Below are 13371 nucleotides of genomic sequence, written 5' to 3'. Positions count from 1 at the left end.
TTCCACTCATCAAGACAAGAATATCAATGTGCAAAACACATTTAATTCGGATTTTCACAACGAACAGGTGGAGGTTAAAGAGAGGTAAATTAAATACACACTTTTCTTCCAAACAAGGCCAATGAAATAAATGGAACGAGAAGTCTCCCCTGCCCGGAGCTCAATGTGTTTGTGGGAGCTTGCTCTGCACAAATTGGCCACTGCTCGCCCTACATTAGAACAATGACTACGTTTCAAAATAGTATTTACTTGGCCGGAAAGGATGCTGGGATGTCTCATGTTCTGGGAAGGTGCGAAACATCAGGGGATGACGAACCACCAACAGATCCAATCCTGGGTGCTAATAGTGTCATACAGAATGGAAACAGGCTTTCTGGGCAATTGGTCCATGCCGACCAAGTGCCCATCTAAGCTAGTTCCATTTGCCTGTATTTGGCCCATATCCATCTACACCCTTCCTATCCATGTACTTGTCCAAGTATCTTTTATATGTTGTTAATGTACCTTCCTCAACCACTTCCTCTAGCAACTCATTCCATGTAAGGACCACCCTCTGGGTGAAACCGTTGCCCCTCAGGTTCCTATTACATTTCTCCCCTCTCACCTCAAGACTATGCCCTCTTGTTCTTGATTCCCCAACTCTAGGAAACTGTGTGCATTCACCCTATCTATGCCCCTCATGATTGTATACACCTCTGTAAAATCACTCTCATTCTCTTATGCTCCAATGAATATAGTCCTAGCCTGCGCAATCTCCCTCCATAACTCAGTCCCTCAATTCCTGGCAACATCCTCGTAAACCTTTTCTGCACTTTTTCCAGCTTAATGGCACCTTTCCAATAGCAGGGTGACCAAAACGGAAGACAATACTCCAAATGTGGCCTCACTTCTGCAAAGTGGCAACTGTCTGGTTTTAAAATGGACAGCCAGTCTTAGAAGTTGAATGCACTGCTTTTTGGAATCCCTGGATCTCATTTAAACGCAAACTTAACACAGGCCAAGATACAAAGTTGCACATTGCCCAGTCAAGCATCCAACATGACAAAGGGTTGCAGATCCAAAATGTTGCCTGCCAGGGTACAGGTGGTAGGTCAGCAATGGTCAGGATCTGGAGAGGCTGTGAATTGGTATACGGAGGGTTTTGAGAGATGGGTGGACTGGACATTTGTTTTGCCTTGTGCTACTTCCATGCACTGTGTAATGAATTGATCTGCATGAACAGTATGCAAGACAAGTTTTTCACGGTACCAATAATAAACCAATACCAATCGGTATGGGGGAATGAATCAGGAGTTCAGTTGAGGAGGGTTGGGAGATAGTTAGGGGGACATTGGGAGAAGTTCACACAACACATTAAGTAATCATGCCTGAAAAAGTCATTGGTGTGCATTTGTTATTGAGTTAGAGTCATACTGCATGAAAATAACCCCTTCGACTCACCAAGTCCAAGACCATCAAGCACCCGTTTGCACTAATCCTATTCCCATCCACATGCCATCAATTTATAGCAATAGGAACAATTTACCGTGACCTATTAACCTACACGTCTTCGGGATGTGGGAGGAAACTGCAGCACGCGGGAGAAACCCACATGGTCACTGGAAGAACGTGCAAACTCCACGTAGACAGCATCGGAGATCAGGATTGAATCCGGTTCACTGGAGCTGTGAGGCAGCAGCACTACCATCTGCACCACTGGAGCAATTGAGGAAGTTCTAGCCAGTTGCATATTAACCTCTGTAACTATAACAGCTAGGCTCCAAAAACAACTTATTTTCAAGCTTATTGTCCACTTTTCACCTTCCAGCCTCTATCTTCCCCCACCTAGCTCCAGCTGCTTATTTTTTTTCTTCCTTACCTGTTTCCACCTATTATCTACCAGCCTCTACTCTAAACTCCCCCCTCCACCTTCCCCACCTGACTCCATCTGCTCACCTCACCTGGTTCCACCTATCACCTACCTGCCCGTCTCACTCTCCCTCTCACTTCTTTACATTGGCAACTTTTCCTCAACACTCAGTCCTGATGCAAGATATTGACCTGATACGTCGACCATCCCTTTGCCTCCACAGATATTGCTGGACCCACTGAGTTCTTCCAGCAGTTTGATGTTTTGCTCCAGATTCCAGCATCTGCAGTCCCTACTGACTCCATGCCATTGTCAAGCTTATTTTGAAGATGAGGTGGATTCCACATCAATGTAAATCCCCACATGTAAGACTGTAAGAATTAATCTAGCCGTTTTGCTACCATCGAGGAGGAGGTACAGGAGCCTGAAGACCCACACTCAGCGATTTAGGAACAGCTTCTTCCCGTCTGCCATCAGATTCCTGAATGATCCATGAACCCATGAACACTACCTCGTTATTCCTCTTTTGCACAATTTATTTATTTTGTACTTTACAGAAATGTTATACCTTTGCACTGTACTGCTGCCACAAAACAACAAATTTCACGACATTCAAGTCAGTGATAATAAACCTGATTCTGATCTCTCTTCTGCTTGTACAAGATCCATATCCCTCCATTCTCTGCATATTCATGTGTCTATCTAAAAGCCATTATCGTACCTGCTTCACCTCTACCCCTGGCAGACCATTCCAGGCACCTACCATTCTCTGTAAAAGAACTTGCCCTGCACATCTCCTTTAAACTTTCCCCTCTCACCGTAAATGCATCTCCTATAGTACTTAACATTTCAACACTGGGAAAAAGATTCTGACTGTCTGCCTTATCTATGCCTCTCAGAATTTAATGAACTTCTGTCAGGTCTCCCCTCAGCCTCCGCTGCTCCAGAGAAAACAACCCAAGTTTGTCCAGCCTCTCCTTATAGCTCATAACCTCTAATCCAGAGAGCATCCTGGTAAACCTCTTCTGCACCCTTTCCAAAGCCTCCACATCCTTGCTGTAACGGGGCAACTAGAACTGCACACAATACTCCAATTACAAATAATTTCTTCGTTGGTATTGGTATTGGTTTATTATTGTCACTTGTACCAAGGTACAGTGAAAAGCTTGTCTTACAAACCGATCGTACAGGTCAATTCATTACACAGTGCAGTTACATTGAGCTAGTACAAAGTGCATTGATGTAGTACAGGTAAAAACAGTAACATTACAAAGTAGTGTGTCACAGCTACAGAGAAAGTGCAGTGCAATAAGGTGCAAGGTCACAACAAGATAGGTCGTGAGGTCATAGTCCTTCTCATTGTATAAGGGAACTGTTCAATAGTCTTATCACAGTGGGGTAGAAGCTGTCCTTAAATCTGGTGGTATGTGCTCTCAGGCACCTGTATCTTCTACCTGATGGAAGAGGAGAGAAGAGAGAATCATTTACTACTTCAACTGAAATCAAAACCCTTAATATCATCTCCTGCATTCAGTGCTCCAAGTATGGCCACCTCTACATTGGTGAGACCAAACGCAGACTAGGTGACCATTTCGCAGAACACCTACGCTCTGTCCGTAACCGCAATCTGCATCTCCCCATTGCCAGTCACTTCAACTCCCTCTCCCACACTATCACAGGTATGTCAGTTCTCAGCTTCCTCCACTGCCAGGAGAATTCCAAGCGCAAACTGGAGGAACAGCACCTCATTTTCCATCTTGGAACCTTGCAGCCTAATGGCATGAACATTGAATTCTCCCACTTTAAGTAATCACCACCTGCCTTCCCCACAACCTCACCCCCCCCGCCCCCGCACCTGCCTATCTCTTACCTGCATCTACCTATCACCACCCTGTGCCCACCCCGCCTCCCCTCTTTTGTCCACCTATCACTGCTCTGCTTTTCCCATCTATATATTGGGCTTCCCCCTTTTCCTATCTCCAGTCCTGAAGAAGGGTCCTGACCCGAAACATTGACCACCTGCTTTTCTCCATAGGTGCTGCCTGGCCTGCTGAGTTCCTCCAGCATCATAGTGTTTTTCATCTAGATTCCAGTATCTGCAGTCTCTTGTTTCTCAAAACACCTTTTTGTGGTTACACCAAATTGTCATGGTGTTGGTACACTTGACATCTGAAGAATTTTTACCTCCACAAGTTTAAAAACTGGCACAAAAATTGAAGTGTATTTACAAACGTTAATCTGTGAAAAATGACTGCGTGAGTCCTGTGAAATGCTCAAGGAAAAATAGCTGATTGTGTGAATCTCACAATATGCAGACATGGAGTGCACAGCCTAGTAAAACTCCAGGAAGATGAGAACAGCAATTATTGTGTTCAGAAAGTGTGAACAGCTGCTTTCAGTTGAGATTAAGCATAAGGAGCTCATAAATACATCCTGACACTGTTTCTGTACTGTAACGAAGCAGGTAGAATTTTATTATAAGCTTATTCTTGCAACAAGGCAAATATACACAAAGGTTAATCAATAGAAACCTGGGACATGTTCTTAAGAGCTCACATCATCTAGATACTTCAAAAACCTCAGGTCTTCTTAATTTGTTTCCATGGTCACTCTCTCCCTCACTCTGTTTCTCTTATTCTACACTCTTTGAAATTTAGAAGAACTAGGGAATGATCTTATTAAAACATGTAAGATTCCTAGGAGGCCTGACATTGAAATGCTTCCACAGTGGAAAACCTCAAACAAGGGGACATAGTTACAAGATAGGGAGGTTGGTGGTGGGGGAAGGGGGGTGGGGGCGATGGTAACTTAAAACTCAGGTGCGTAGAAATTTCTTTTCACAGAGGGTGGTGAACCATAGAACCACAGAACCATACAGCACAAAACAGGCCCTTGGGCCCACCATGTTGTGCCGTCCATCAAACCACCCTCACACTACCTAACCCCTTCCTCCCGCATATCTCCCCATCCCACACTCCTCCATATGCCTATCCAACAAGCTCTTGAACCTGTCCAATGTATCTGCCTCCACCACCACCCCAGGCAGTGCATTCCATGCACCAACCACTCTCTGGGTGAAAAACCTCCCCCTGACATCTCCCCTGAACCTCCCACCCGTAACCTTAAAGCCATGCCCTCTCGTCTTGAGCATTGGTGCCCTGGGAAGGAGGCGCTGACTGTCTACTCTATCTATTCCTCTCAATATCTTATATACCTCTATCATGTCTCCTCTCATCTTCCTCCTTTCCAGTGAATAAAGCCCTAGCACCTTAAGCCTCTCCTCATATTCAATACTCTTTAATCCAGGCAGCATCCTGGTAAATCTCCTCTGCACCCTCTCCAACGCCTCCACATCCTTCCTATAATGAGGCGACCAGAACTGAACACAGTACTCTAAGTGTGGCCTAACTAGAGTTTTGTAAAGCTGCATCATCACCTCGCAGCTCTTAAACTCAATCCCGCGACTTATGAAAGCCAACATCCCATTGGCCTTCTTAACTGCTCTTTCCACCTGTGAGGCAACTTTCAATGAACTGTGAATATGAACCCCCAGATCCCTCTGCTCCTTCACACTGCCAAGTACCTTGCCGTTTACCCTGTACTCTGCCCTGGAGTTTGTCCTTCCAAAGTGTACCACCTCACACTTCTCCGGATTGAACTCTATCTGCCACTTGTCAGCCCAGCTCTGCACCCTATCAATATCCCTCTGTAAGCTCCGACAGCCCTCCACACTATCCACAACACCACCTATCTTAGTGTCGTCCACAAACTTACTAACCCAGCCCTCCACCCCCTCATCTAAGTCATCTATAAATATCACAAAAAGTAGAGGTCCCAGATCCGATCCCTGCGGGACACCACTAGTCACTGCCTTCCAATCCGAGGGCACTCCTTCCACCACAACCCTCTGCTTTCTACATGCAAGCCAATTCCTAATCCACACATCAAGCTTCCTTGGATCCCTTGGCCTCTGACCTTCTAAAGAAGCCTACCATTAGGAACCTTATCAAACGCCTTACTAAAATCCATGTAAACCACATGCACCGCACTGCCCTCATCAATCTTCCTGGTCACCTCCTCAAAGAACTCTATCAGGCTTGTGAGGCAAGATCTTCCCTTCACAAAGCCATGTTGGCTGTCCCTAACCAGTCCATGATTCTCTAGGTGTTCATAAATCCTATCCCTTAGAATCCTTTCTAACAGCTTACCCACCACAGACGTGAGACTCACCGGTCTATAATTCCCTGGCCTATCCCTATTACCTTTTTTGAACAAGGGGACAACATTCGCAACCCTCCAATCCTCTGGCACCATTCCCGTGGACAACGAAGACTCAAAGATCCTTACCAGCAGTTCAACAATCTCCTCCCGAGCCTCTCGAAGCAGCCTGGGGAAAATCCCGTCAGGCCCCGGAGATTTATCTGTCTTAATATTATTTAACAACTTCAACACATCCTCTCTCTTGATAGCTACAACCTCGAGAACATTACCCCTACCAGCACTCCCTTCCGCGTCATCAAGACCCCTCTCCCTGGTGAATACCGAAGAGAAGTACTCAATGAGAACTTCTCCCACTTCCACCGCCTCCAGGCAAATTCTCCCACCTTTGTCCTTAATCGGACCTACCTTTACCCTAGCCATCCTCCTACCCTTCACATACTTGAAAAAGGCCTTGGGATTTTCCTTAACCCTACTAGCCAACGCCTTTTCATGTCCCCTTCTAGCTCTCCTCAGCCCTTTCTTAAGTTCCTTCCTCGCTACCCTATATTCTTCACGGGCCCTGTCTGAACCTTGCTGCTTATACCTCATGTACACTACCTTCTTCTCCCTAACAAGTCATTCCACCTCTCTCGTCACCCACGGTTCCTTCACCCTGCCATTCCTTCTCTGCCTCACCGGGACATATTTATCCCTAACATCCTGCATAAGATCCCTGAACATCGACCACATCTCCATGGTACATTTTCCTTCAAAAAGGACATCCCAGTTTACACTCCCAAGTTCTCTCCTCATAGCCTCATAGTTCGCGCTTCCCCAATTAAAAATCCTCTTGTCCTCTCTGCACCTGTCCCTGTCCATGACAATTTTAAAGGTTATGGAGCAATGGTCACTGTCCCCCAAATGCTCACCCACCAATAGATCCTTCACTTGTCCCGGTTCATTTCCTAAAACTAGATCTAACATGGCATTCCCTCTAGTCGGCCTGTCAACATACTGCGTCAGGAATCCCTCCTGGACACATTTAACAAATTCCGTCCCACCTAAACCTTTGGCACTAAGCAGGTTCCAGTCTATATTTGGGAAGTTGAAGTCTCCCATTATAACAACCCTGTTATTTTTGCTTCTCTCCAAACACTGCCTGCCAATCTGCTCCTCTATATCTCTACTGCTACCGGGGGGCCTATAGAATACTCCTAGTAGAGTAACTGCTCCTTTCTTGTTCCTTAATTCCACCCATACAGACTCTAGGGATGATCCTTATACAACATCCATCCTTTCCACAGCCGTAACAGTGTCCCTGACCAGTATCGCCACCCCTCCTCCTCTTCTCCCCCCTTCCCTATCCCTCTTAAAACACTGAAAACCAGGAATATTCAATATCCACTCCTCTCCTGACATCATGTTTAGAATGTTTAGAATTCTTTGTGCAAGAGGTTTGTGGAGGTTAGAGCATTCAAAGGTGGATGGATCATTGAAGTGTTTAAGGTGGATAGATCACTGGGAGTATTTAAGCAGATAAATTTTTGAAAGATTGGGAAATTGAGGATTATGAGGAACTGGTCCAGAACAGTTGAGGTCAGTGAAAAATCACTCATGATCATATTGAATGGAGGGCCAGGCTTGAGGGGCCTGGTGGCCTACTCCTGCTCCTTGCAAGCTAGGGCTTTTCTCTTTGGAGAGAAGGAGGATGAGAGGTGATTTGATAGAGGTGTACAAGATGATGAGAGGCATAGATCGAGTGGACAGTCAGAGACTTTTTCCCAGGGCGACAATGGCTGACACGAGGGGACATAACTTTAAGGTGATTGGAGGAAGGCATAAGGGGGATGTCAGGGGTAAGTTTTTTACACAGAGAGTGGTGGGTGCGTGGAACGCACTGCCTGCAGAGGTTGTGGGGGCAGATACATTAGGGACATTTAAGTGACTCTTAGACACATGAATGATAAAAAAAAATGGGGGGCTATGTGGGAGGGAAGGGTTAGATAGATCTTAGAGCAGGATAAAATGTCGGCACAACATTGTGAGCCGAAGGGCCTGTACTGTGTCGTAGTGTGCTATGGTCTATTTTTCTTATGTTCTTCCTGCTCTTTTACACTTGTCTACCTTTTCCTGGTTTTCCTCTTCCTCTTCCACTTTAACTTTCTACATGTATCTTAACAAGCCCCAGATTTTCCTCACCAGCATCTGTCTTCACCCTCTGCTGTCTCTGATAGTCAGACTCCATGCTGGACTTCCCCTACTTGATGAGCAGATATTTCCTCCAACTATATAATGGGCAGACCAAACCCATCAACTTTAATCCCCTTCACAAACCCTGTCCCTAGGCTCTCACTTATCATTCATTCGAAGGCTGTGGGTATCATTGGCAAAGGCCAGCATTTATCCCTAAATTCCCCCAAGGTGGTGGTAGCAGTGATCAACCTTCCAGAGCTCCTTCAATCCATGTGATAAAGGCTCTCCAACAGTCCTATTGGTTAGGGCAGAGCAGGACTTCAATGCAGTAATGATAAAGGAACATTGAATATCAAAGAGCAGTGTTCAGACTCTCTCATGATGTAAATGGCCATTGCCTGACCCACTGCAAAGTATGTGGCTTATGTAATGTTGTTTTATTCCACTTGAAGAACTGTACCTTATGACCAACTGCTCTCTGTGCAAACACTGCAACAATGTTTAGGACTGAACATTGCAGAGACTCTGGGGAGAAGCTGTCTGTGTGATATTAGATCTATAGTAGAGAAATGCTGCTTTGCACAATGTAAGTTCTTCCATAAATAAAATACCTTTCAAAAATAAAGTTATAAATAAGTCCATAAAGTTAACTCAAATCAGCAGCTATTCTTTAGAATGTTAATAAGTAAATAATAAGTCTCATTTGTCAATTTAATAAATTAATCAATGCTTAGATTGGTTTTCATGATATAACCATTCTCAATTTACCTTAAGCTCCAATAAAATCTTCAAAACATTACCAACTCTACAAGGAAAGGCAATGAATTATATTGAATCATTAAACATAAAAACTATTGTTTATGACCCTGTTGATAAAAGTCATGCGCAAGCTGTTCTTCATGAACAGTCATAAGGACTCAGATGTTATTACTAGTTCCCCACTACCTTTCCAACTAGGCTTATGGGAGTCATAAGGAGCTAAAATGCACTTTAGAACATAGAACAGTACAGCACAATACAGGCCCTTCGGCCCACAATGTTGTGCCGACCTTTAAACCTCGCTTCAGACTATCTAACCCCTTCCTCCCGCATATCCCTCTATTTTAAATTCCTCCATATGTTTATCTAGTAATCTCTTGAATTTGACCAATGTACCTGCCTCTGCCACCACCCCAGGCAGCGCATTCCATGCCGCAACCACTCTGGGTAAAAAACCTTCCTCTGATATCTTCCTTGAACTTCCCACCCATTACTTTAAAGCCATGCCCTCTTGTATTGAGCATTGGCGTCCTGGGAAAGAGACGCTGGCTGTCCACTCTATCTATTCCTCTTAATATTTTGTACACCTCTATCATGTCTCCTCTCATCCTCCTTCTCTCCAAAGAGCAAAGCCCTAGCTCCACTTTGAGCGGTTCTAAAAGATTACAATGTTAAAGCTAGGTCTATACAAATCCTGCTTGCTTTCTACTCTGAAGATCAATGTTTGATGTAGAATCTTTTTGGTTTTAGTACCTGACTGAATAAGAACAAAAATGCTCTCTGTATTTGCATTTGTTCCTTCCTTTGCCAACTGTCCCCTCCCCCAGCCACAGCTCCTGCCCTGAAATCATTGGAACAATTTCAGACAAGTTCTCTGCAAGAGCACAGCAATGTTTGCAACATTCTCCAAAGGAAGAATACTTTGAAGGCCACTGCTGTTTGTGAGTCTTGCTGTGCTTTAATGCTCTGCATAACATAAAAGTCCAACTACTGTAAAATGGACATTACTCAAAGTTGAGATTTTAGCTCAGTCAGCTGAAAATTGATATTTTAATCAATTTGTTTTTATCAATGCATAGAACTGATTGTTAATGTTGGCTTACAGACACATGACAGATTCACTTGATATACTTTTATGAATTATTTTAACTGAAGCACCAAGCAATTTACTTCATGTGGACGAAGCTATTAAATTTTAATTTTTTCAACCAATTTACAGCACTGGTACAAAGACTTACAATTGCAGCCTTTTGGAACAGAGTTACATATTCATCACACACATACGTCTGTATCAATACTGTCACAATCCTGTGCACTGTAGGCAGTACAGAGTTCAAACTCCAATATCAGGGTGACACATGGGAACACGGTGACTTGCCAGCTGTCAATGCAGTTATATCTCAATGCATAGAACAATAGGAAACATCCTCTGTCATCGAGTTATACAGTATAGAAAAAGGCCCTTCAGCCCATCATGTCCATGTTAACCATCAAGTTGTCATCTGTATGAATCACATTTAACAGCACTTGGGTCACACCTTCTACATCTTGGTGATTCAAGTGTTCTTTCAGATACTCCTTACATGTTATAAGGGGCTCTATCACCATCAGCTCAGCTGGTGTGTTCCAGATTCCAACTGCCCTCTGGGCATAAAGACGTCTCCTCAGATCGCCTCTAAGCGTCTTACCCCCTACTCAAAGCTTACGCCCTCTGGTCCAACAGAGGCCACCAGTTATAGAGTCATAGTGCACTACAGCACAGAAACAGGCCCTTTGGCCCATCTAGTCCATGCCGACCTGACCTTCTGCCTGGTTCCACCTACCAGCACCTGGACCATATCCCTCCAACCCCCTCCCATTCATGTACCTATCCAAACCTCCCTTAAGTGTTACAGTTGAACCCGTACTTACCACGTCTGCTGGCAGCTCATTCCACACTTGCACCAACTCTGAGTGAAGAAGTTCCCCCTCAGATTCCCCTTATATATTTCACCTTTCATCCTAAACCTCTGACCTCTAGTTCTAGTCTCACCCAACCTTCGGGAAATTCACCCTATCCAAACCGTTCATAATTTTGTATACCTCTAGAAGGTCTCCGCTCATTCTCCTGCACTCCAGGGAATAAAGTCCTAACCGATTCAACCTTTCCCTATAACTCAGGTCCTCAAGTCCCGGCAACATCCTTGTAAATTTTCTCTGCACTCTTTCAAGCTTATTGATATCTCTCCTGTAGGTAGGTGACCAGATCTGCACACAATGCCAAGGCCAAAGTGCCAAAAGCTCTCTTTACGACCCTACCTGTGATGCCACTTTCAAGGAACTATGGACCTGTATTCCCAGGTCCCTCTGTTCTACTGCACATCTCAGAGCCCAACATTTACTGTGTAAGCCCTAACCTGGTTTGTCCTCCCAAAGTGCAACACCTCACACTAATCAGTTGCCAAGAATGATTAGTCGATCGCCAGACATCGCCTCCAACTGTCCCTGTAGGTGTTTGATTGGGAACTCCAGTACCTCAATGACAAAATACCTTTACATGGTACAGGGAGAGTTCTACAGGATGCCACACTGTGTCAGATCGCTTGCCCTATCAGTATGGCTAAATAGCTTTGTCCATTAAAAAATAATCAATTTTGCACAATATTTCCTTACTGTAAAGTACAGAATGGGATAATCCCTGCTTTGATATATTTTGATGTAATTGCCTTATTTTGGTGTGTCTATTGTACAATTCTGCAACCAATGCATATCAGTATTTCCTAGTCCTAATTTCTACTTAATTAATGTCGGGGGAATACTGAAAAAAATCTCATTAATTCAGTTCCGAGACTCCAGTTGCTGCTGAGAGAGACCAGACATTGCTTCTCTTAATGCTTCAGGATAGTCACAAGCTGTCCCTGTCTCCTTAATATTTCACACTACATTGAGTCCTGAATGTTTGCTCCCTACTGAATTAACCAGCTTACTGTTCTTCTGACCTTTCAGATCCACTTACCTCCATAGTGAGCTTTCCGTGACACTCCCGAGATTGTGGTCGTAGAGCTTTGTCAGGATGAGAATCACCTAAAAGAGACAAGATCAGAATTAGACTTCAAACCCTAACAGTAAAATCCAACCATAATGATTAACAGAAAGACTTATCATTTGCTAATAATGCATTGCATTTTTTGCAGGAGTACAGTATAATAGCGATAAAGTTATCAAATATACATCCAGAGAAATAAGCTGATGATCTAGAAATACAAAATCAAATCCTTATTAAATAATGTGGAATAAATCAATAAATTTATCAGACACTAAGTAATAGCTAATGTCCAGTGAAGGGGCAGGGGCCAAAGATTCACCAGCAGTATAGTTGACTCTTAACAGCCTCTGCAATGGTCCAGTAAGCCATTCAGTTCAAGGCCAAATAGGACCAGGCAGTAAATGTTGGCCTTGCCAGCAACACTACCAACTCTTGAGTGTTAAAATGGCTGTAAACGTAGATGAATGAATTCTGCCAAGGTCAATATTCTATAGTACTCATCATGATCTACTATGCACTATCTTTAGACTGTGATAATACTGCTTGCAATGAAGGAATCCCAGCTGTTATGAATATATTCGATTCAAAAAGGAGTGCCATGATTAAGATGATTGGAGGAAGATATAAGAGGGATGTCAGAGGTAAGTTTTTTTACACAGAGAGTGGTGGGTGCGTGGAACGCACTGCCGGCAGAGGTTGTGGGGGCAGATACATTAGGGACGTTTAAGAGACTCTTAGATAGACACATGAATGATAGAAAAATGGAGGGCTATGTGGGAGGGAAGGGTTCAATAGATATTAGAGCAGGATAAAATATCGGCACAACATTGTGGGCCAAAGGGCCTGTACTGTGCTGTGACGTTCTATGATACCATAGACACCAGTCTCAGACAATGACAGAACTATCTTAATTACTGGCTCCACTGATCCAAATGTTTGCTGTATATTCTAACAAGAAATCATGTGCATTTAAGGATGCCAAGGCATCTTTCACATCTCCTTACAACAAAAATAGAGTTCATTCTGCACACCGAGTCTATGCCAGCAATCCCACCAATCCCATTGCTCCATTTAATTTAAAGTAACTAATTAACCTCCCAATCTTAGAGCCCTTGCTCTAATGAATTACTTCAAGAGTCAAAAACGGTGCTGGTTTGTGCTGCATTGGCAAAGGTTTGGCAAAGGCTTCCATACAGTCAGAAGAAGGAGAAATGATCATTAACCTGTTTTCTTCTGTCATATTGATGGATGAAGAAATATTATTCAGACCATTCTGAGGAATTCCTTTGTGTCGTTAGACTCTTTGATGTGCATCTCAGTTGAAGGACACTGATATTAATTCAAC

At 43.9% G+C, this 13371-nt stretch overlaps 1 protein-coding gene across 1 annotated transcript in view; it reads right to left on the bottom strand.

Moving 5' to 3' along the window:
* Positions 1 to 13371, bottom strand: part of LOC127576893 (VPS10 domain-containing receptor SorCS1-like) — an 856973-nt gene that overhangs the window by 527885 nt on the left and 315717 nt on the right. The window contains exon 2 of the mRNA XM_052027714.1: positions 11997 to 12064. Coding sequence (XP_051883674.1) covers positions 11997 to 12064 — 68 coding nt within the window. The remainder of the gene's footprint in view (positions 1 to 11996; positions 12065 to 13371) is intronic.

This window comes from Pristis pectinata, chromosome 12 (assembly GCF_009764475.1).
Source record: "Pristis pectinata isolate sPriPec2 chromosome 12, sPriPec2.1.pri, whole genome shotgun sequence".
Classification (NCBI taxonomy): Eukaryota; Metazoa; Chordata; class Chondrichthyes; order Rhinopristiformes; family Pristidae; genus Pristis; species Pristis pectinata.
The sequence above is the reverse complement of the archived record's forward strand: the minus strand, read 5'-3'. Positions and strand labels throughout refer to the sequence as shown.